Source organism: Nelumbo lutea, chromosome 8 (assembly GCF_056320005.1).
Source record: "Nelumbo lutea isolate HS-2025 chromosome 8, American lotus-T2T, whole genome shotgun sequence".
NCBI classification, from domain to species: domain Eukaryota; kingdom Viridiplantae; phylum Streptophyta; class Magnoliopsida; order Proteales; family Nelumbonaceae; genus Nelumbo; species Nelumbo lutea.
In genome coordinates this window covers 54,752,411-54,778,205 of record NC_142691.1, presented here as the reverse complement: position 1 = coordinate 54,778,205, position 25,795 = coordinate 54,752,411, and the positions used below count along the sequence as shown (strand labels likewise).

The 25,795-nt window shown below is 37.7% G+C and overlaps 1 protein-coding gene across 1 annotated transcript; it reads right to left on the bottom strand.

The window, feature by feature from the left end:
* Positions 1-748: 748 nt before the first annotated feature.
* LOC148844242 (methyl-CpG-binding domain-containing protein 2-like) lies at positions 749-9,217 on the bottom strand. The gene is made up of 6 exons (XM_088958159.1): positions 8,838-9,217; positions 8,198-8,289; positions 6,490-7,117; positions 2,458-2,511; positions 2,047-2,228; positions 749-1,215 (listed from the first exon to the last, which is right to left on the bottom strand). Exons 3-6 carry the CDS (start codon positions 7,095-7,097, stop codon positions 977-979), a joined length of 1,083 nt encoding a protein of 360 aa, XP_088814285.1. The 5' UTR covers positions 7,098-7,117; positions 8,198-8,289; positions 8,838-9,217; the 3' UTR covers positions 749-976.
* Between the last annotated feature and the right edge of the window lie 16,578 nt (positions 9,218-25,795).

The following is a 25,795-nucleotide window of genomic DNA, read 5'->3' as shown; positions in this document are numbered from 1 at the left end:
TTTTCCTTAATCTGCATTTAATGGATTTCAGCATCCCATGTGAGCCCCACTTTTGGACCCAGGAGAGGAATGCCTAACCCCTTCCCTCTCCCCTCCAAGACCTACCCGGAATGGTTGAACCAGTGCCTTGGGCTGCGGGAGCCACCATTAAACCGAGCATGCTTTCCAATGTCGATCTCGGAGGTCCCATCACCTCCAATCCCATGTTTGATGGGTGGCGACTCCATATCCAGCCCAAGTGGCAAGTGAGCCGTTTTCTGATGCTCACAATTTGTATATTGTAATACTCCGGAGTGCAGAGTAGAAAAAGAAACTGTAATCTGTTTTTCAATTTAATAAAAAGCTAAATTCTCTTTTGCTGAAAAAAAAAGTATCTAAACAAGCTTATTTCTAAATTATTTACTCTCTCTCATCCTAAGCCCTCCCACAGCAACCCATCTTAACACATGGGAATGATGGATGTCCATACAATACAACTCATCATCCAGCATTCCAGCCTATACTAAACACAAAATTTTGCAAAGTTCCTATGAAGTAAAAAAATAAACAAATCAAGACAAAAGAAGAAAAACAAATGTGGCAGTTGAGTCTATCGTTGCATATTTATCCCATAATCAATGAACAAGCCTTTAGCGTTAATCCACGATAATATATGCTAAAGATTTTACTCAGAACATCAGGCGTGTTATGATATACATCACTACATAATCATCCACACCAAGACCATCAACAGAGTGAACAGACACAATAAACAAAACAAGGAAACATATGATACTGCATTATATATGAACCAAAACTTTTGTTTTTTTATATATAAATTCCTTCTACAACAAGGATACTGCAGTTAACCAACCTTGCAAGGCCACGCCCAAAGCACCCTCAACCCCATATCTCACTGTCACTTTTCTTTTCTTTTCAAAGCAAAAGGTCCATTTAAGAACAAGGTAAAAAGAGATTAGATATAATGAATTAAAACTTACAGACTGAGATCAGTGGTGCCACTTTTTAATCTTTCTGGTTCTTCTGTCTTGAACTGACAATCATACAATGGACTATTTCCATATATATCTTTAGATAGTGATTTTGTTGTCCGCTTCTTTGTTGGTCGAGCTTCAGGATCAAAAATAGGAGCCTCTACGTAAGGAGTTGAAAGCCCCGGTCCACCAAGTTGCAACTCTGGGGAATCGGCAGGATCCGCCCACGATAGTGGATTAACTGCAGTAGAATAACATATATGGACCTTGTCAACAAGAAGACATTTGAGTACCATTTGAACAATGAAGGTTCTAAAGTTATCTTCGAAGATGTACGTTTGAGTACCACCCACGCCAGAGATACCTTATGCCTAACCATATGATTCAATCCATTCTTATAGACAGTGAAGAGTCAAGAGAGTAAACCAACTTTCCAAAAGAGTCGAGTGTATTGATTGGAACTAAAAAACATGTTGTGCACAGATAGCCCATCCCAAGCTCAAGGATTAGAGAAAAGCCTGGTAAACCAACCAATTTCTCTTGGTTTCACTGAATCCAGACACAAACAACATTCCACCCCCATGAGGAGATGCCCATTTTAGGAAAATTTTCCACTCAAATCACAATGATTTAAAGGCTAAAAATAGTCTACAGTAGAATTATCAAAAAAAAGTCTACAATAGAAAGGTGCACATAAGCCAAGGAAAATGAAGGGGGGGAAAGAATATGACTGAGGAATAACAGCAATCTAGTATATCCCATAGCCATCCCATTAGCCCTATACCATGATTAATGGTTAACTTAAATCAGATAAAGCATTTCAGAACACAACTTGGTTTAATTTAATGTAAATTCACCAACAATGTTGTGTATCATGCAATCTTCTATTAAACCAGAAAAACAAACTGAAGTTAAATCAGTCAGATAGATGGGTTTCAATCTAAGGGTTTTATGGATGATAAGTTCTAAAGAAGTTCTATTATATCAAGCTGGGCCAAAGCTAAAGGAATTTTAATAAATAAATTATGTTCTCCAGTAGGTACTCATAATTATGGTTAGTTTCTTCACGCACCATCTGTAGGTTCAAGAGGACTTGAAATTCCAAGACCAGAGCCATCATATGAAGGTGCCACCCGTGGGAGGCCTGGGGGCCGCTTTCTTACATAGTTTTCTTGTAATGGTTTTGGGATTTGGAATGAAAATTGTGACATAGTCACCCCAGCATCAGTATACTCTGGGTGTTCAAGTAAATATCTGCACAAACCAGAAACATGTAAAACAAATGTCAAGGAAAGACAGAAAACCAACATTTTCCTAGTACAACATTTACTTTTTATCACCTTTAGTTATGGTCACCCCACAATGAATATACTCCTAATATTCTTAGTTTTTATTTTATTCATGATCTTCTGAAGAACAAAAACCAAGAAGGGAGGGACAGGAAAAAGTCGTTTTTTCAGTTATTGTCATGGAGTACATGTACCTCTGGATCTCCACCATGGACCGGAGTCTCTTTCCTGATGGTGCAACATAATAACTGAAAACGTTTAAAGAGAAATCAAAATATTGTTGTGATTTGATGAACCCACAAAATATAAAATGCATCATCAGTTATCAAAAAGGGTCATGGATCATCAATTTCTTAATAGGATGTCTAGTGAATTTCCAAAATTATATATGTGGATTAACAATATATAGATTCAACAAGAGGAATGAAATCATATTACAACATCAGTTGCAGGACATGGTAGCACCCAGGACTGGAATAGATTTTTTTTATACAAGAGAGACACAATCCGAGAAAAAGAACCAACTAAAGAATCTACAAAAAAAGTTGTAGTCCAACTCCAACGAATGCAAACTATTTGTGTTGATTGAACATTGATGACCCTCAATGGCCACCCATCCGCAGCTTAATCCCCCTCCCTATGAACATGATGATAGCTAATTCTTAAACACAGCATAATAATCATAGAAAATGACATAATAAACTATTTACTGCACAGTCGGGAGTAATTGACAATATGTTCCAATTCATTAAATGCAACACTTAATCGCTGTTATGTGCCTATAGGTTCTGAACAAGTGGGCTGTTAGTGGGTCCATGGGGTCAGGTATTAGAGACTTAGGTGCTCAAATGTATGGAGCTGGCAGGGTGGGGGGCACATCTGGGTAAACTAATGTGAGACATTTACGTGTAAAAGGCTTGGAATGGTTGGTCACATAAGAGTAGGGATGTATGAGGGTTACTCCCTTGAGGAATGCTATGAAGTTATCTAATTACACTTTCAGTGGAGGTTATCCAATTTACTCCTACTCCTGGAGTGTTAGACAGTTTTGTATGCCCTTAGCTTCAATCTGATTTGATGTACTTTTGTTATTTAGTGGAAATAAATAAAGTGCATGTTTGATTCATGTTGTTTGGTTTAATTCTGTGTAAAACCCTAAAACTGAACATTTATAGAGACTCGTGTTAGTTTTAAATGTTCACAGCCGTTGGATAAGTCTGGGGAGATTTATCCTGCCAAGACTGATACTGGTGTGCCACCAAGTGTTGGGATGGCCTGTCTCAGCCACCAGGGTAAGACCCGAGGCACATGCAGTATGGGATTACTTGAATCCTTGAACCGGACCAGATTTCCAGTATTGCCCTGGACCTTGGAGATAGATGGGCAAAACTGGAAAGCTACACCTGACCCCTAGACTCGATTATGACACTTCACTAGGTATGGGATCAGGCTGCCTTTGATATGCCAATCAGTGAGATCCTTAGCGGGGATCAAAACCTGGGTATGTTAAGGCAGTTTGAGAATTCATCTGAGTGGGTGATCATAGTGACAGAATCAGCCACTTTGTCGGACAAAGGGTAATGATCGGGAATGCACTCTCTCTGATGGAAACCAAACTGCCGGCAGTTGATTTCAATCGTTGGAATTTTGTTTTGCAAAATTAATATATTTATATATATATGTACGGTTTCAAATTGTTTGCAAATGGTTTTAATTCCCGGGATCCATGTGAGAGGAGAGTGCGGCACTGTTCCTTGCAGCCGAGGGAGAGGTCCTCTCTTGTCGGGCAGTGCTTGATCATCAAGGGCTGAGAGGTTAAGTGTAAGACCATTGAGGATAATACCTGATGGGCTAATCTTGCACCTGCCCACAGTCCCTGAGTTTTTATAAGATGGCTTGGCCCAGGGACCACTTAATGTAAGTGTTGAGCCCATAGGGTCCATATGATGGACTCAAGGGGTTCATTGAGTTTTTCAGTGAATTCAGTTGGGCCTTGTATTAAAGAATGGGCCGAACCCATGTGGCTGGTGTGTAGATCAATGCTTGGGTCCCACGCCATACAAAGAAGACCAACTGGGCAGCAGATTGGAAAGTAATTAGACACTGAACACTTAATGGGCCAGAAGCCCATTTCGAGGTGGGCTGATATGATCACCCATCCTTAGGGCGAATCTGAGATTAGTGCTAGTAAAAGGATTGGGCCTTTAGCCTTATCCACTCTTGGAGACCAAATTCAAATTAGATTTGAATCTGGTAACATCCTGATAAGATCAGGAATAAGCTAACTTTATCTGCAGATAGGATTAAGATTATCCCCTATCCAAATACTGATTTGGATTGGGATAACTCCTAATTAGAAGGATTCTTAATCAAGAAGAAAAGAGGAGAAACCCTAACCAAAAAGGAGAGAAATACAACAGATTTCGAATCAAGAAAAATCGCAAGAAAGGTTCATGCGAATTGAGATCAGAACTCATACTCCAGAAAAAGAAAAAAGGCAGTTCAGCCTTTTCGCCTTTAGAGTTCTCCTCCTGCCGCCGCCATCTCCTTTGCAAGATTAGATCTTTGCAGAAAAGAAAGTCAAGAAATCTGTTCTTGACATCAGTCTTGCAAGAAAGACTGAAATAGATTCAGTGTTTAATGCTTCCAGAGGATATTTGCGAAGGATCCAATGTGTAGGACGCACCCTGCTGGTTCTGTTCCATCCACAGCTGTGTCATCTTCAGCAGGAACGGATCTTGGAGCATTCTTTGGGCGTGAACACCAACTTTGGGAGATAGTGCTTCTCCGGATCAGGTATATTCCTCCCATTTGTCTTTTGGTACAGATCTGGTTTGATTATGGTTCATGTAGGATCCTTGAATATTGTATTCTAAATTTAGGGAATATGATTCCCAGTTGGGAGAATGTAGGAAAATTTTTGAAATTCGCCCACCCATTCCGCAACCTTTATGGCGTCCATTAGATGGATCCTACCATTCTTTCAGGGAGGCCAATTACCCTCAAAGCAAACTACTCTCTTTTCTACATTTTACATTTTGGTTCTATTTTCTCAGTTAATGTCCAAGCAGGAACGTAACACACACTCAAAAAAAAAAAATATTGATCCTTTTCATGCACATCCACTTTTTCCATTAATGACATTGATCCAAAATAAAAGTAATGCAGAATTTAACAACTGATTTTTTTACTTTCTCTTGCAGACTGATATCCAGATCATTCATTCTTTTCCGCCTGGATCAGGTATTAGTTGTTCTGTTCTTGATTCTTTGGTAGAAATTTGCTATTAGATATCCTATTTGCAAGAACTAAGGCTTCAGGTATTTGAAAAATCTATTTTTGTTCATTTCAAAAGCTAATAGACTATTACTAACATACAAATAGCAACAATAGGTAATTTAGAAATTGATAAAACCATTACAAAGGCACAAGACAAACCACACACACAAATAAGTAGAAAAAAAAAAACTAAAAGAGGAATATTTTAAAAAGGTGTGCACTTCATCTAAGGCACAATGCACACCAAGCACACGCCTTTCTGAAAGGAGCTACACCTGGGTTCAAGTAAGGTACATGTCTTGCCTCTGCACCTAGGCAAGCATTCTTAAACACTGCTTAAGCCTCAAACCTTGAGGATTACACCTCATCCATCTAAAGGTCCTGGTGCCTTACCTCATGGCTGTGTTTTTAAACATTGCTTGATACCTTTGGCTCTTCTTTATAAAAAAACATCTTTAAAAAAAAAAAGAACTGCTTGATTACCTGTAAAGAGACTCAAAGCAACATGGTTTGGCAGCTATTTCAATCTTATATCAAAGACAAATTCTTTGTATACAAGGTATGAAGAAATCTGAATATTTTAGTCCACCAATAGGAATATCCACTTTCAGCAAACAGCAAATAAAAGTAGTTGTGAGTTTATCATCCAAACAAAGTTTGACCAAAGTTCTACAAATCCATTCCAAATTTTTTTAATGATTTATAAATAAACAAAATAAGTTAGACTGAATATAGAGTTAAGTTTTATGCATATTAAGGAATATTTGTTCACTTGCAATTTTTATCAGTACCTGATCAGAGTTTTATTACATCAAAAGAACTGCATAGTAAAAGGACTAGTAGAGGAAAAGAACATTAAAAAAACAGAGAGGTTGAAACCCTTGTCCAAATAAGAGAACTTTGAAAAAGAACTAAGAAGAAAAATAAAAATGAGAAGGTATACATACATATCAGCAAACCTGGTGCTCCCTTCACCTCTTATCCTAAGGAGTCGTTCCCATCCAGGAGGGGGCTGTGCAATATTAGGTTTGTCAATTGCCCAAAGCCTGCTTCCATCTTGGGAGATGTCTGTTGGATCATCACAAGTTATACCAGGACGCCATGCACGAGCTGTTTCACACACAAAAGGGTTCTGCAAAATAGTTTCACGTATTTCTTCATATTTTTCCTTTGTTGGGATAAGCCTCCATTTAAAACAGTTAGCACACTGGACAGTAAATGCCCCTACAGAGGGCAAAATTCTCGAAGGTGGGTTTGGTTTTGCGTAAATAGACAAAGGTTGAAGTTGATAACCATCAAGGTCAGCGTCATTAGCCAGTTCACTTTGATCTGTATCAGTAACCTCAGGATTATAAACCACTAACTGGTTTGAAGTATTTCCATTAAACTGGTCATATTCATCCTCTAGGAATTGCACATCATCTTCTTCCTCTCCCTCCAGGGGAGAATAATACCCAGGTTGCTGAATAGTGTCATCCAAGTGACTTAAGGAGCTAGACTCAGTCAGTTCATTCTCCTTTAACTTTGGGGGAGCATCACCATGAAATGTTTGCATCTGAATAGACCTTTAGTAATCTGCAAATATCGATAATATCATGATAAATAGCATGTATTGATGATAGTTCGTAAACCTTCTGCCACAAGCTATGGTTTTGTGGAGAAATAAATAAACAGATGAGCAAGGCTAGGAATGGCAATTTTCCCCATTTCCCTGGGGATCCGCCCCGAATGGGGCGGGGATGGGGATGATTCCCCCCCCCCCCTTGCAGGGACGAGGATGGGGAAATTTTCATCCCCGTTAGAGGGGACGGGGAGAGCACTCCCCGCCCCACGGGGATCTCGATCCCCGCCCCGTGGGATCCCCACTAGTATATATGTATATATGTATATATATACACATACATCTATATGTTAATATTTTTAAAATATGGTTGAATATATTTGAATCTTTTCTATTGCCATTCCTAAGCAAGGCACAATACAAAAGTCAAGTCTTCTGTCCAAGCAATTGGAATTCATTTATCAATCCTTTCCTCAAAAGGCTACTACCATCACAAAAATAAAATAAAACAAAAGAGAATAGAAAGAAAGGGGGAAGGAGTAAGGAGCAGGCCGAAAAGGAGTAAAGGAAATGGGTTGGAATAGTAAGCCATGATTTGAAGAATAACAATTTAACAATGCATATTGCCCTAGAGGTGAAACAGGATTTATCTCTCTGACACCAGATAGTTGGTCAAAACTTTGTTAATTTGAGTATTTTTCACCATTGCCTAACGGCAACTAAACCATCCACATAAGTGACTTAACGCGTACCACCCTAGAACACAATTCATCAATAAGTTGTTGCATTGCTTGTTCTCTAGCATATATAATCACAATGGAGCATCCATCTCTTGTTGATCTTCACGGCGCTTGCTACGGCATGAGACTTCGAGCCATCTAAACTGATCTACACAATTGAATGTAAAGCAGCCCGCACCACACACACGCACACAAGAAAATGAAAAAAAAAAAAAAAAAAAAAAACTAGAAATAACAGAAGAGCTTAAGAAGCAACGCATTTCGATCCTAAACGTCATAACAAACAGGTAGGAACCGATCTATAATAATACTTCATACCAAATCCATGGCGTTCAAAGTTCAAGAGAAACTAACCTTTTGACTATATAAGCAGACTTATCTTGAATCGAACAATACTAACTACCATGCCACGGATATCTAATCTTCCAGCATTTCTTGTTCAATCCCTGAAAAAATAAATAAATCTATCACATTCAATGCAACAGACGCGAAAACCCAAAAGAAAACAGAACCAAACGATAGAAACAGATCGCCCTGAACATGTATGGAGTTGTCTATACTTCGGCTAATAAATATATAAAACTAACCAACAAATTCCCAGATAAAAGAACAATGGACATGACGATAGATAAAAGCTAAACACACCCGATGCATTGGAAAAGAGACGAAAGAAATAAAAGAAAGGTCCGATCCCCATGAGAATGTTGAAAAACAATGAGATCCAAAGGCTGAAACTATACGGAAAAATAAATTTTCATAAAATCTGAACATTCAGCATGCGAACCAAAGCCGCCAAATCTTCGTTTGAATTGAATATTCAATTTCAGACCTTAAAAACCAATCTAACTACACCATTATCTTTTTCTTCAGAAAAACAAAACCCAAACCATCAACAGCTCCAAAACGGTAAAACCCCGGTGAAATCCAAAACCAACGAGCCGGAGACGACTATCTCCGTCTAGCATCCGGCACCCATGGAAATTTCAGAAAATACCGCTTCGTCTCCGCACAGTTCTGAAACAACGAGCCTTGCTTCGTTCTGCTCGCAGAAAGAGAAAAAAGAGAGCGACCGCAACAGAACAGAAGCCAAGAAGCCTACTTTCTTCACCTAAATAAAACGAATTTTTCTATTAAAATACGGTGTCCAGAATATAAAGTTATTCAAATACCCCTGATATTTTTATGTAATAACGAATCTGGTAATATCGCCGAAAGTACAGTTATAATCGAGGAAGCAAAAGCCGGAGAGACCCACAGCTGAAAGTTGAACTTCAAACTTTATTATCCCAAAGTACGGTATCTAAAATTCTCAATTTGACCTCGCCAATGAATCTTTCCGTTAGATTCATAAAAGATTTACTTTCGCCTTCTTCCGGTACTTTCTTTAGATGATATCACTTTTTTTTATTGTTATATTTGGTTGCAGCGCAAATAAATGCATTTTTTAGTAGAAAGATGATTTAATTAAACAGGAGAATAAAGGGAAATACGGACCAACAAACAAACCAAAACAACACAACACCAAATTAGAAGAAAACAAGCCAAGATAAGCAAAGACACTAACCCAAGGAATCTAAAACAGACACGAACCACAAGGGGAAACTAACTATTCACCATCTAATAAAAACAGTTATAATCCCGTTAAGTTTGGAACTAGTATAAATACAAATATGTACACTAATACATACAGAATGTAAGGTTTTACACCCTATATATTTGTATTTATACTCTTTCTCAAACCGTTGCAACAATTTATGAGCAACAATATTTGCTTCCTAGGATCCACATGAAACTCATAACCAAATCTTTACAAAATTTTACAACATCATCTTTTAAAAAACCTAAGTCTTGCTTGACCATTTGCCATTGAACCATTCAAAAGATAAACAAAATTTCACAAGGCAACTTGTTGTGACCTAATAGCTATAAATATATAACCCTAGCACGTTCACTAGCTATCAAGTAGTATAATAATATCGTTCCTATGGGGATTTAACAAAATAAGTATTAGAATCACAGTTTTCCCTAATTATTTGGACAATCAAAATTTAGGATTGAGCAAGAACTACTAAAAATAAATCTGGAACAAAGAAAATAAAAACAAGGGTGATCACTAATCGAATATACAAATGATGAAATCGCTAGAACTTTAGGTCCACCTAACCAATATAATGAATATTGATGGGTCCGATTATCCAAGACTAATTGACATTCCTATAAGTTGAGATTTTCCCAAATTTATTTAATATTCTCTCTCAAGGTATACTAAACCTATGCCCATCAGGTAACCCTTCGATCTCTCGAGTAGAGCTCTCAATATTGAAGTGCATTAAGTCTAAGAAAACCATTAAATTCATATGAATCATGTATATATATCTCTATATACCATTCAATTCACACTATGAATTATTCTGTCAATTATGTGAATTCCTCTCTCAATTCATTCACATAAACCAAATCAATTAAGAGTTGGCCAAGCTCTTAATTGCAATAAGCACAATAATTCATAGACTATATGAAAATCACAATCTTGGATAAATCAAGAAGATAAAAATATATTCAGTAACATGGTTAGGCTTTCCATAGCCCTAGCAAAAAACAAATGGGAAGAAAGAACTCTTGAATTCGCCCATGGTGCTGAGATCTCCTCTTCTTGTCGCCACCTTCTTCTTGAAGTTTCTTGAATTCTTGAACCATTCTTGAACCCTTATTGACTGATTGCTCCTTGCTTCTTGATTCAAATCAAGAAGTGAGTGATTGAGTGATCCCCTTAACTGGTCTGCCCCCTCCTTTATATAGATTGAAGGGGAGGGGGTGGTATCCTACTTCCTCTTGAAGTTTATCTTACAAGAATAGAAAGTCAGATCCTAATTCTAATCTTATCATTTTATCTAATGAACTCAATCACTTTATCTCTCTAAGATTACATCAAGAATTTAGATCTAGAAGGATTCTTCTTAGTTTCTTGTTCTTGGATTTGTAATAAACCTCCTCTGCGAATTGGGCTTCAGTCAGGCTTTTCTGCGATTTGGGCTTCAGCTGCGGAATGGGCCTTCCTACTAAATTTCCCCGACTTCGAGCCTGGATTTGACTTCGATGCAGGCTGAATCAGTGAAAGCCCAAAATACAAAAGTTGTGGCTTTTTCTCTTAGCTTTCCAGTGGGTCTTGAATCAACCCATTCAGAATTTGGAGACGCGAGTTAGGCCCAGACCACTGAACGATGTCAAAATTGTGAAATTTCATCCGATTTGTCTTTCTTTGCTCTTTGTGCCTTCTTTCATGCCCTGAATAGAAATATAAGTCCAATTATGTGCTAATTCAGTATAAGTCCAATTAATAGCTTCAACAAGAGTGAGAGCATCTACAACTAAAGAAGAACCAGAAAGATTTGATCCACATTTAACCAATCAACAAACTCTTTTTTGCATCTCTTGCCAAAAACCCACAAGCAGCTTTATTTGGCAACAAAAAACCACCACCTACATTTACCTTGAAAAAGCCCACTTTTGGAGGAGATAGTGTTGTTAAGTGGACTGGATTTGGTAAAATACAATCTAATCCAATATTGGGCCATTTATAAATGGACTGGACCAAATCCTAACAAACCAAGTCCGATATGGTCCAAATAAAATGGAAATGGACCGGATTGGGTCCAATCCAATCCAAATTGAATCAAACACCAAGATAACATGAGAAATCTAGAAATATATATAAAACCAGCACTTTGATAAAAGTACTTTTGATAAAAAAAAAGGACTTCGGCAAAATGCAGATGGACCGGATTGGGTCCAATCCAATCCAAAATGAATGAATAAAAGTACTTTTATAAAATTCCTTTTATGATAAAAGTACTTTCGTAAAAGTGGTTTTATAAAAGTATTTTCATAAAGTGTATTCGTGAAAGTATTTTTATAAAAGTGCTTTCGTAAAAGTGCTTTTATAAAAATACTTTATTAAAAGTGTTTTTATTAAAGTGCCTTTATATAAGTGTTTTCACATAAAAATACTTTTGTAAATGTGCTTTCATAAAACTACTTTTGTAAAAGTGCTTTCATAAAACTACTTTTGTAAAAGTGCTTTCATAAAAGTACTTTTCCAAAAGTGCTTTTGTAAAGATGTTTTCATAAAAGTGTTTTCATAAAATTACTTTTATAAAAGTACTTTTGTAAAAGTGCTTTCATAAAAGTGCTTTCATAAAAGTATCTTTATGTCGGCTTCAGCTTTGGTCAGTTTCAAATTAGACAAGGATTTGGCCTCATGATCAAATTGTTAGGAATATGGTTTAGGTCCAATTCAGACTAATAAGAATATGGACCAATTTGTTTTGGATTAGCCCAATCCAATAATTATAATGGACAATCTAAATCCAATTTGACAAGGTTTGGATCAGTTTGGATCCAATCGAAAACCGGTCCATTGACACCCCTACGAGGAGACCAAGCCTCCTAAAAAACCTTGCCTCTACTAATGGAGAAGCTTTCCCACCCTTGATGCAAGGGCAAAGACCTCTTTGTTCTCAATTTGTTTATTCGATGAATGACCAAGAGAGGATTAGCAATTTAGTTTTCAAAATAAAATTTATTTTTATCCTTCCAAATTTCCCATAAATAAATAGAAAAATTAACAGGAACATGCTCAAACCAATTAATAAAGGGCTTACAATTCATTATTGAATATGTTCTTAGGCTCATCTAGAACCAATCCAAATACATCTAGCTCTGCCATAAAAAAAGAAAATGCTTTTTCTTTAGGTCAATTGGAAGGTGCCATATGGTTAATTAGCACCTTCTCAATTTGAGCTTGACCCTTTTACCCACACACCATTGCCATTCTTTAATTTAATAATTTTGTTCTTTGCTCTTCTCCTCACAGTAGGTTGTGAAAAAAAAAATCTTGTATTTTTATTCTCATACTATAACCAATTGACTCTAGACTTCTAAGCCTACATATTTTCCTCCCTATGTAGCAAGGTATGTAACTCCTCCAATATTTTGGAATTATCACCATTAAAATTAGATCCCCTATTTCCTCTTCTCCCCCTTTTTTGAATTCTTATTTACTCCAATTCCTAAGTACAGAGCTTAGCTTGTAACAAAAGCCAGGCTTGGATTTTCGATCCTCAGGCCCAAGAAGTCGGGCTTTTTTATTTCTCAGGCCAGGCTCGGACCTAGCCCTTAGGTAACCCGAACGTGGCCCAATTATATGCATTTACATAATATATATATATATATATATATTGTGTGTGTGTGTGCATGTAAATGTTGCATACATATTTACATATATATACATACATATTTGTATAGAAATTTTGCATACATATTTGCATACATACATAAATATATGGATATATATATATATATATATATATATATATATATATATATAATTTTAAAGTGGGTTCATTGACCAACCGAAGCCCGAATTAGGCCTGAGCCCAACCCGAGTGCATCAAATTACATGGACCTACCATATTATTGCCTCCTTAAAGCCAAATTCCTTTTTGTTCAAAAACTTGGACCTTGTCTTAAAACCATCATTAAAAAAGCCAACAAACCCAACTTCCTATTAAACCTCCTAGTGCTTCCATCTTGCACCACACTAGTACCTCCATCTTCTAAGAATAGTTGCTTTTTAATAAGGAAACACCGACTTCTCTTTACTAGTTTAGCAATATTCCCTTCCCATTTCAGTTTTAATGATTTGTAATATTTATTCTTGTCATATTACTACCTCCTTGAAGACAATTCCTCTCTAATTGAAAATTTGGACCTTGTTAGAAAATCTTCACTAGAGAAACCAACATATCAAACTTCCAATTGAACCTACCAGTACTTCCATCTTCCATTACACTAGTACCTCCATCTTCTAAGAATAGTTGCCTTTTAACTAGGAAGCACACACTACTACTCTAGACTGCTTCAACAATATCTTCTTCCTATTTTAGTTTTGATGATTTATCCTTTATTTTACCTCTCGTATTAGGTTATTTCCTTTCTCCTTGAATACTAACCACACTCATTCCTATCACTTAGGTCCCCTGCTTCTTTGCTTTCTTTGTTCATAAATTGTTTGTTTTCTATACCTTCCTTAGCTTTTAACCATGGCCCATAAATACTAGGACCCTCAAAATCTTCCATCATTTATCCATTTTTTGAATTAAGAGCTCCACCTGTTTTGTTATTGAATATTTTTATCTACACAACTCTTTTCATTGTGACCCTACCTTCCATAATGATAACAAAATAGCAAGAGTTTTTTTCATACTTGAATGGGACCACTCTTCCTTACCATATTCTAAGAATCCATTATATCGTTTGGTTAGCAATTCTTTGACATTTAACCTCACTCTAATACATAGACCAGTATCCTACTTTGGCCTGTTCTTCCTCCTCTTGCACATCCATTATGGATTAATTATAGCTTCACCCACTTCCTTAGCCAACATCTCCATAGTCTTTCTCGTTCAGTACTCCATAAGCCCTTCTAATATTCAAATCTAGATAAACTTGGTTACTCCGGTGGTTTTTGATTGGTGCTTGAATGGTAATGAGAAAAAAGATGAACTTGGTTACTCCGGCAAAGGGATCTGGTAGGTGTGCACTTGAGTTTTTGTTCGTATTTTTGGTGGTGTGCCACTTCCCTTCCGGCAAATTTGTTGGAGGGAAGCGAAGATGGGAAGTTCTCAACTGGTACCGAAGAGTGGAGAATGAAGGGCGGGCAAGGGTCAATCTCTCCTATAGTGAGGCAGCGGCAACAAGTGCTTGGCCTACTTTTGGGTTGTCGAAGGTGAAGATGATTGGCGGTAAAAGGGTGGTAGTTACGGACCCTTAGGCGATGAATGCAAGAAGGGAGTTATTGCAGAATTGTTTAGTGGGAAAGTTCCGATGGGGGAAGGGGACTAGGGAGGTGGAGATGTGGGCAAACAGGCAATGGAGGGAGGTGGGGGAGTGAAAGTGAAGAGAATGACAGACGACCTCTTCCTTTTCATCTGTCTGTTAAGAGCTGATGCGGAATGGGTATTAAAAAACAAGCCTTAGCAGTTGGAAAGAAACCCCCTATTGCGGGGTCTTCATAGAGATAGATGATTCTCCTCTAGAGATTGCGACTTGTGAATGGGTAAACATGAAAGTTTGTAGGGGTAATCAAATTCTAAGCAAGATCAAAGTGGTGGTGGGGGAGGTGTTGTTCATTGTCCAGATTTGGCAAGAGATGATGTCGTCTGTTTGAAAATGGAGAGGGGGAGAAGAGTTGCCTTGGGACATTCAGATAGAAGAGAATGGGCTTTCAGATTGTACCAAGACTTAGATCTTGGAAGATGCCCGTATATCTGAAGAGGCACAAAGTCAAAAGATTTGTACACGATCAATCTCTCTGACAACCGGTGGTAGAGAAGAATATGCAAATCTTAGATTTCTTATGAGCCATCCAATTTCAGTGACAACAAAGGGTCCAAATGTGCTCGATGAGGAAGCCAATGGAAAGGAAGTTTGAATTTCAAACCTAGGTGACAATGGGCAGACCTTGGGAATAGATGCCATTAAAGGTTTGATCAAAGAGTGTCTGGCCAATCTACAACTAGCACCTAGGGAGGGTCGTGCGTCAAATATTCAAATCGTGGACCACTAGCCCCCTCTTCACAACTCACATGTGGCCCATGGCAACTTAGATGATGGTTTTGGGACTAGGTCACCCTTTCCAACCTAGTCGGGTTTATCTTCCTTTAACTCAGATGTTGGGCCTAGGCCCAAAGCAAATAGTGAGCCCAGGTCCCCGTGGTCGAAGGGTGCAAACAAACATTGATCTCAGAACCCCTGGTTGGTTCAGCCAACCATTTACGGGTTTAGGGGCCGCTCAGGGTTCTCAGGACCAACGTTTAAATACTCTATGAAAGGAGAAGAAGGGTGGGAGGGGGGACCTTGGTCCTCCGCTCACCTGAAGTGAAGCCTAGGCCCCCTCCGACTGCTTTTATTGAGGCAAGGTCTCAGTTGGAGTTCAACAAGTTTGTTGTGCTACGAGTGGAAGATAAGTTGATTGAGGTGGATCCAATTGCAATGGTGGCTTCAAATTCTTTGGCCAAAGGTGGTGGAGGTGAGCAAGAGGGTGCCGGTTCATAGGTGGAAGGTAGCAAGCTTTGTGCTGCTAATGTGGGTGTTGAAATGGAAGGGAAAATGTAGGAGATCAACAGTTTGATAGTGGTTCAACCGAGTCTAGTAGGGGAGCAACCAATGAGTGCATGTGCTTCTTCCTAGGTTTCTTCTAAGATGTTGGGTTTGGGCAAGTTTCTGGGGATTTCATTAGGAGGGTTTGAAGAGACAATCAAATATTTGGAGGGATTTGAGCAAAGAATGTTTCTGGATAGGGGAAAGCTACAACAAAGAACGGGATAACAAATCTAAGAGAAGCAAAGAAATGATGTGATTGATTTGGGGCTTAAATGACAAAGAAGGCAGTAGTGAGGGGGGAGAAAGGCTTGAGTGCCAAGCTTTCCTTTGCTTTAGTGAACTGAAATGGAGTTAAAGTAACTCTCTTAGAACGTTAGGGGTTTGGGGTCAGCGAGAAGGAGGCTTGTAGTGTGTGTGTCTGAAGAAGTCAAGGTCAAAAGTTGTGTTGCTCCAACAAACTAATATGGATAGTGTTGAGGCTACAGTGGTTAGAAGCATCTGGGGGGAGGGAGATGTTAGGTGGAGATCAAAGTCAGCAGCCAGGAGTACAGGGGGGTTGCTGAGCATGTGGAACCTGGAGGTTTAGAGTTTGGTTTCCAATAAGATTGGAAATTTTTTAATTTTCCTTGTCTTGAAGTTTGTAGATGGTAATGTTTGTCAAATTACTAATGTGTATGCTTCTAATGATCAAAGTCTAAGGGAGGAGTTTTGGGAAGAGTTGGATGTGGCAAGGGGAAGTTTCTCTTATCCTTGGGTTATTGGTGGGGATTTTAATGTCACTTTGTCTATAGAGGAGAGAAGCTCTAGAGGAAGAAGATCAAGGGATATAGTTTAGTTTGTTGGTTTCATTAACAGATTTGAACTTCAAGACCTACCCGTTCACGGTAGTCAATTTACTTAGACCAACAACCAAGATTTGCCTACCCTTATGAGGCTAGACAGGTTTTTGGTTACTTCTAATTGAGAATATATATTTCCAGAGTTTAAGCAGATTGCCCTTCCTAGGCCAGTTTTAGACCACATTCCAACTCAGTTGGTTTGTGGTGTCAGACTGAGAGCAAAAGTCCCTTTCAAATTAGAGAATGCCTAGTTTGAGGATGCTACCCTTATTCCTTTGTTGAAGTCTGTTTGGGAGGATCTGTCGGTTGTGCATACCATTTCAATCATTCTAGCAAAGAAATTGGGGGCCATCAAAACAAGACTAAATATTTGGAAATTGAAGAAAAATATGAGTCTAGATGTTGAGAAATAGGCTCTCCTAAGTACCTTAAAGGAAATCGGCTTAGCTAAAGAATTGGGTCCTATTTCTAAGGAGCATAGGCTAAAAAGATCTCAAGCAAAATTCAAGTTTGATAAATTGGCAGTGTTGGAAGAAATCAAATTGAGAGAAAGAGCTAAAGTGGCTTGGATGAAAGAGGGGGATAGGAATACACACTTTTTTTCACAAAATAGCAAATGACACAACTAGAGCCTCTGTAATTACTAGGTTGGAGGGAGAGGGCAGGGTGGGTGTCTCTGAGACTGATATAAAGCTAGTGGCTACTAGCTTTTATAAAAAGTTGTACAAGGAGTATTGGTTCTTCAGAGCTTTTCCTAGATCCCTTTCTTTTAATCAGTTGCGTGATGTGCAATCATTTCTTATTGAAAGATCCTTCACGGAAGAGGAAATAAAAGTATCAATCAAGTTGTTGGTTGATGAAAAGTCTCCATGGCCTGATGGTCTTATAAATCTTTTCTATATTAAATGTTGGGATGTGGTGAGACAAGACATTCTGAATGTTTTCCAGGACTTCTATGAGAGGGGACCATTGTAGAGAAGTCTGAATACTACCTTTATAACCCTCATTCCAAAGATTAAAGGTGTGGTAAATATTAAGGACTTCAAGCCGATTAGTCTTCCGCATAGCTTTTACAAAATCTTAGCTAAAGTGCTTGTTGAGAGAATGAAAAGGGTCCTTGTTAGTGTTATCTCAAATAACCAAAGTGCTTTTGTTCTAGGTAGGCAGATGTTGGACTCTGTTCTCATTTCCAATGAGCTCATTTATTCCAGGAAAAAAAAGGTTCCCCAAAGCTGATTTGTAAACTTCATATTGAAAAGGCCTAAGATCATGTCAACTGAAGATGTGTTGATCTTGTGTTACATCCGATGAATTTTGGGCAAAAATGGAGGAATTGGGTTAAAGATTGTATCACCTCTCCAAAGTTCTCGGTCTTGGTGAATGGATAGTCTGCAGGCTTCTTTGATAGTTCTAGGGGTCTTAGATAGGGTGACCCCCTGTCTCCTCTTCTATTTATATGTGTAATGGAGATCCTCACTCTATTCTTTAAGAAGGTTGCAGCTTTAAGTGAGTGGGAAGGTTTTGCAATTGCTCCGGGGGAGAGAAGGTGAATATTCTTCAATTTGCAGATGATACATTGTGATTTGTGGATGCCTCTCCCTCACAAGTGGAGTTAATCCTTGGGATCTTATCTTGGTCTGAAATGACTACTGGTCTAAAAGTTAATTGGAACAAGAGCCAAATTATCCCAGTGGGTCAGATTTCCAACTTAGCAGATTGTGTTGGTATTTTGGCTTGTCAAATTGAGTCCCTTCCAGTCGAATATTTGGGACTCCCTCTGGGGGTGAGTGGTGGTTCTGCAATTTGGGACCCAGTAATTGAGAGAATGGAAAAAAAGTTGGCCTCTTGGAAGGCAAAATACCTCTCTTTTGGGGGTAGGGTGACTGATTAAGAGTAGTCTCTCCAATTTACCCACCTACTTCTTGTCTATATTCCCTATTCCAAACAAGGTAGCAAATAAGCTTGAAAAGCTTCAAAGGAGTTTTCTTTGGAGAGGCTGGAAGGAGGAGAAAAAAGTGCACTTGGTGAGTTGGAAGCAAGTTTGCCTCCACAAAGTTGAAGGGGGGTTAGGCATAAGGAAGATGAAATCATTTAATTCTATTCTCCTCTACAAGTAGATTTGGAGATTTATAGCAGAAAATTATGCCTAGTGGAGATCTTTCATTGCTAGCAAATATGGTGTGCATTGGAGTAATGGAGAATGAGGGACCCTCCTCCCAATTGGGATAACTCTCTGTGTAAAGGGATAATGAAGAATTTTTCAACTCTAGTTGCTAGGATCTCAATTAAAGTTGGCAATGGTAGCAGGACCAAATTCTGGAAGGACCCTTGGTGCTCAAATGAACCCCTTGTTGATTCCTTCCATCTCCTCTTCTAGTGTGCTTCGGATCAAGAGGCTTCAGTTGCAGGGTGCTATAGTGTATCTGGTGGTTCAGTTCTTTGGTCTCCTTCATTTCGAATGAACTTTTTTCATTAGGAGGCGGATAAGGTTTTGAATCTGTTGACCTGTCTTCAGGACCATGAGCTGGATTACAATATAGAGGATAAGTGGCAATTAAAGTGGAACTCAGATGGGGTGTTCTCTGTCAAATCTCTAGCTTCTAACCTCTGTAGGAGGGGCATTCCTAATTTCTCTGATCAGGAAGTGTGGAATCCAATCAGCCCAACTAAGGCCAACTTCCTAGTTTGGACTATGTCTCTTAATAAATGTCTTACTAGGGATAACCTAGTGAGAAGGGGCATTCAGATGTTGGACCTATCTTATAGTCTGTGTGGGAGTAGTGCTGAATCCACTGACCATTTGTGCATCCATTGCCCGTTTTCTGCTCAATTATGCGACTATTTCCTTAGCTCCATGAAGTTAAGTTGGGTGATGGCGAGGTCGATTAAAGAACTATTGTGTTTCTGGCAACTTATGGGTTTGAGTAAGAAAAAGAAGACTATTTGGAAGATGATTCCAATTGTTGTAATTTGGTCCATCTTGACTAAGAGGAATAGAAGGATTTTCAGTAACAAGATTCTAAATCCGAAAGAGCTAATTCAGAAAACAATGGGCAAGTTGACATCTTGGGTGTCTGTGTCTGCAGATTTCAAAATTTGTAATGTGTCAGTTGTTTTTCTTTGTAGCTCATGGTGGAATGTGTAATTGCTGATTTGATCAGTCAGCCTTTTCTGGGACTGATCTCAGCTTCCTATGTGTAATTTCTTCTCAATAAATATTTCTTTACCTTTTCCAAAAAAAATATTCTATTCTAGATGTCTAAGGTATCAAAAACTAGATGTATAATTGTCATTGAGGGTGACTACAAGACATCATTCTTAAGTTTCTCGATCTTATAATCTTCATCCATCCACCACCAAAGTTAATAAAGCTTTTGCATCACTCCTTCCACATTAAGTGGTTTGTTTAAAAGGATTTTTTCCATAAAGACTACACTTCTCTATTCTATTTCATTCACTACATATCCACATTTCTTTGAGTTTCCTATTTGCGCTTATGCTATTCTCCACTTTTCCTTCACCTTCATTCAAATTCTCCATCTATCTTCATATATGTAAAAAACATGCTTATTCCCTCTCAGAGCAGTTCGCACGCTCTCTCAAAGCAACTCCCCTTAGAAAGTTTTGGAAATGTGTGGGATTACAAATAGGTAGATTGTAAATTGTAGTTTACTTTCTGCATTTTGCTTCAAATTTGGTGTTGTCCCCCCCCAATACACACAATTTGTATGAGAGAAATTTGAGGTAGGAGAAAGGTGATGCAAGTTTTGCATCAGTTTTTGATATGCAAAATTTACATTACTAGAGAGTGCAAACGAGACAGTAAGTACAAATTTTGTATCAAGTGTGCAAATCATAGTCACAATTTAGACTCAGTCTAGGAAGAGTCCAATACAAATATATACAATGCAAATACAAGGTTTAGAAATACTATATAAAAGGTTTTGTACTCAACATATTTGTATTTCAACTCTTTTTTAAAGAAAACTAATAGTGTCCTCTTCCCAAATTGAGCCTGAATTTCCTCATGTGGGTTTATGAAATATCACAATAACCAAAAACAACAGATTTGCATAGATTTGCTTGTAAGTAGGGTCACTTAGTTAGACATCCATATAGTTTTAGGTATTTACTAAAACCTACCCTATAGTATTACTAAGTGTCTGTTTGGGAGGGCTAAAGCACAAAGGCTTTTTGTTTTTTTAGATGGGTCCTAGGTGGACAGCTAATAAAATGTGTTTGATGAAAAGTCTAAAGAGCCCAAATCTGCTACAATCAATCACTTGAAGGGTTTTCTTCTGTAGCCTCTTTGAATAGCTTAAAAATTGGAAAATAAAAAATAAGTTGAGAAGAGACAATGATTTTCTAGTAGAGCTATATTTTGTAGCTTGCTTTGAAGCAGTTAGTCAACACAGCTCAATCAATGTTGAAGCTCTCCGAGACGAGCTCTAAAAACATGAGAGGGTATGGGTTAGAGGTTTTAATTTTGAAAACACCCATGACAGATCTCTAATCAACATTTTAGAAATAAAAATTAGGGGTATAATCAATATTTTGGCCTTTTTCTTTCCCTTCAATTAATTTGATCAAACAAACATTATGATCAAAAACATAATTTCTTGCTCACATCTGAGCATAACAAGATAGGTATAGTAAATAGATGAAACCATATCGGATGTTTACGATGACCCTTGTAATTATCTTTTGCATTTATCAATTTTGATTTTTTTTCTTTTCATTTGGAATCATTTACTTGCAATTCTATCTTTCTCATAAAAACAAATGTAAAACCTTGAAAAAATATAAACCAAGATTTACACTCGGCAATTTATCTTTCCATACATAATACATTAGCACCCATGCATGCATAAATGAAATTTGTACCACAAAGTAAAAACAAAACAAATGGATTTGTTATTTTGGAACATGTGATGCATCTTCGGCCCCCATAGTGGTGACCAGGTGAGGTACTACATGCTACACCATTTTATTCAATTCATAGTGTAGTGGATTAATGGAAGTGATAGGGCACATATGCGGGTCCATGTAGGGGTGTAAACGGATCGAATTTGAACCGGATCAGGTAATATTTGAATTCAAATCTGATTAGAAAATCAGATATCTGAATTCGATTTGATATATAATGGATATTGAAAATTAATATCTAAGTTTGAATCTGATTAAATATTTGAATATTCGATTTGAATTCTATTAATTAATTATTTTAGATAATTAATAAATATATAAAATAAATATTCTATTGTATAAAAGATATAAATATATAAATTATTTATATAACTTAATTATTATATATAAAATATATAAAATATTTTATATATTATATATAAGAATTAAATGATCAGCCGAATTCAAGCATTTATTGAATCAAATCAGGTATCCAAATTCGAATCCGATTAACTATTTGATAAGAATAGGATATCCAAATTCGACCGGTTAAATATTTGAATTATCCGAATTCAATTCGATTATGTCGAATATCGAATTCGAAATAAGATTTTCGAATACTATTGCCACCCCTAGGTCCACTAGCAATCCCTAATTGAACTACTCTCAACTATTGGGGTCATTGGCTACAAACAAATGGATTTAGGCCATACTTGAGTGGACTCCCAAGCAAAGCTAAATTGTTTATAGCCTTTGGACTGTTTGATAATGGCTGAAGTGGTTGAATTGAATCACTTATAATAATAAAGTGTTGGGTTTTAGGCGCAAGATGGGCTAATCTTCTATTGTATTGGTTTATCTCCCTTATGATAATGGTTAATAAAATTTTAAAGTGGTCATTCCTCCACCTAGAGTTATTCACTAAAACAAAGAAATAAATCATTTAGTTTAGCAACCTCAACTGTTATCAAATATCTCCTTAGGGGCCATTTGATATAACTGCAGATGCTTAACTAAAAAGCTTATAGATTTGTATTTTAGGCTATGTTTGCTTTGAAGGAAAAAGTAGGGAAAGGTAGAGAAACATTTACAAATCTTGTATAGCTTTCCTTACCTTTTCCTTCCTTTCCCTACATTTTCCTTCAAACCAAACATAGCCTTAGTAAATAAGATTTTAAAAAAGTTTCGGGACTTTAAGTACTCTTACACGTGGCTTAAGATGGAGTTGCCAGTTGTTTCCATATTTGTTTATCCGATGCACTTAGATCTTGTCGTGACTTCTAGAAGCTAAACTCCATCAGCATTGAACCATGGCTTTAAGCTAGGTAATTCAGGTGTGTGGAATTAACACTTTTTTTTTTTGTTTTTTTTTCCCTGATGTTCTAAGGCCATGTTTAGGAGTTCTCAAAATCTTGTTTCTAATGGGCCTGGCCCGAAGTCCAAACCTGAGGTAGTGTAAAATTGGGCCCAAAGCCCAGCCTGTGAACAGGTCTAGGCCCACGAGGTAGGGGCAAGGTTCAAAAAATTGACATGTATCGACCTGTATCGGGAACACCCCGATACGCCCCTACAGAGGGTGTATTGAGGTTTTGACCGGTTCAGGGGGTAAAGGAACCTTAAACTGGCCCCTGAACTGGATTTGAAAAAAAATAAAAAAAAAATTAAAAAAATATCAATAACCCCTATCGGTGTATTGAATGTATCGATATTTAGAACCTTAGGTAGGGGAGCAAATGAATCAGATCATAATCCAATTTGATTCAAATATCCCCATTTCATGTTTTTGGATCAGATTGGATAATAGGATCCAATAAAGGATAAAATTCGGATCACCAACTTATAATATATATATATATATATATATTGTATATGTATATGTATGTATGTTATTTATATTGCATTTTGTGTTTTTTATAAAAAACATGTATACATAATGAAAGTAGTTGAAAAAATACATACATTTTTTATTTTTGTTTATTTAAACTATTATATTTTCTTTTCCTTTTAATAATTTATTATAATTTTTAAAATGAAATCAAATCAAACCATATTAAAACATCCAACGTCCTTATAAAATTTGAATTCAAATCAATACTTATAAAATCCGATTGAATCTTTGAATCTATAATTTGTAGTTTTGAATTAGATTTAGATATACACTAATTTAAATCCGATTTGATCCATTTGCATCCCTAAAGGTAGGGTCGGAAATGATCAACCCATGAAAAAGGTAATGAATCTCATATAAACCTTGCCTCTACACCTTAATCCCTCTTAAATGAAATAAAAAATATATATAATTAAGGGTGATCATTTCAGCCTAAATGAAAATTTTTGGGCTTAGCCCTTGGTTTTATGTTTAGGCCAGAGCGAACTTGCATCCGACCCACAAATTTCGGAATTTGGGGATCGGTAGGCCCAAAAGTAGCTATAACCCTCATCACCTCAATGATCACCCTTACCCATAATGCATATTATATGCATTTCGTGGGTTCTCTGTCCTATTAACATGGTGGGACCTGCAATTTGACATGGACACATGGCACGCGGTAAGCTAGAGTAAAAAGGGATACCGAGATTTGGTTTGATGTACCTTCTATGGATTGTTTTGATAGAATAGAATACTTCTTTATCTTTTGGATGAAGCAATGAGAGGAGATGATGCAAAAATATGTAAATGTACGGGAAATGTGGTATAATGTCAGCATAGTTTTTGACTTTTTTTTTTCACGAAAATGGAGGCGTGGACCGCGTGGTTGGATTTCAATTGTCCACATGGTTTGATGTGCGAGGGCGTGCCAGTGAAGTAGCAGAACAGCGGGGAATTTGTCTGCTGGAAGAGTCGGAAATATGGGTAGCTGAATTCAGAGTTTACTCTTGATTATTCTGGGACTTGGGCAAATTAAAGGTGGTTTGTTGCCTCGTTGGTACTCTAAATGAAAATGCCATTTGACAAATAGGAGGAGACACAACCGTATACTTTGATATATTCATATACGGTGGACCAGGACCCATAAACTGGAAACAAACTAGCGAAACAAAACAAAACAAACGGATTTGAAAAAAAATAAAAATAAAACCCAAAAAAGGCCCATGAGGCATGGACCAGTACTCGGTGGTCCTGTCTGTATTCTGTCCGACTTCGGGTACTAATTAAAATGAAAAAGCACGGGAAATTAATGTGTACCGTTCGGGGGAGCTGTGACCAGTAAATTAATGGGTCCCACCATAGATATTATGGTTTTCATGGTCCCAGTGTCCCACTACCACCGCAGATGTTGAGGGTGGTGGACTTCATTGCTGGAGATTTCGGATCTGCTGTTCGCAAAACGCGCCTCACACCGACCTTACGGCACGTTTCAGCCGTGCATATGAAACATCTCCGTAATTGTACGGCTGAAACTTGTTGTGAGGTCGGTGTAAGGCGTGCTCTTAAGAGAAGATCTGATCTCATTGCTGGATCGTGGATTGGATCTTTCGAGGGATTCCGGATCTCCTGTACGCGAGAACTCACTACCTATACCATGGTTTTCAAAACTGGATCGTACCGGAAAAACCGGGAATTGGTTGCCTGATCGGTTCCGTTTTTCCCTAAAACCATTGATTTTGGTTAGTAAATCGTTGAACCAGTTGGTTAACCATTTAAACGGTTTTAATCATTTTTTGATTTTTTTGTTAGAATGGGGCGACTGTTCGGATTGAACAGTCTGACCGTTCAAACAGGTAGCTGGACCCCTACCGGTTTGGTTTTAAAAACCATGACCCATACCATACGTACCCCCAAACATTACTTCTGTGCATTGGGATCATCTCCTCATGATTCACATCTACACCCCACATGCACATCTCAGCGTGAATGTTCCCAACGCACATTGAGATGTGCATGTGGGGCGTTTGTGGGGCACAAATGTGATCTTCATAATATCATGTAAGAGGATAAGATGTTTCCCATGTGTGGCTACAATTTTAGAATCCGGATCTGCTCCTCAGAGTCACAGAGCACACCTCACACTAACTTCATAGCATGTTTTGATCGCATATCGGG

Excerpts from the sequence above, each read along its gene's own strand:
- LOC148844242 (XM_088958159.1), bottom strand. The coding sequence starts at position 7,097 with ATGCAAACATTTCATGGTGATGCTCCCCCAAAGTTAAAGGAGAATGAA. Across the intron at positions 2,229-2,457 it reads TCCATGGTGGAGATCCAGAG|ATATTTACTTGAACACCCAG; the intron begins GTACATGTACTC and ends TGGTTTGTGCAG. Across the intron at positions 1,216-2,046 it reads TCCTCTTGAACCTACAGATG|TTAATCCACTATCGTGGGCG; the intron begins GTGCGTGAAGAA and ends ATTCTACTGCAG.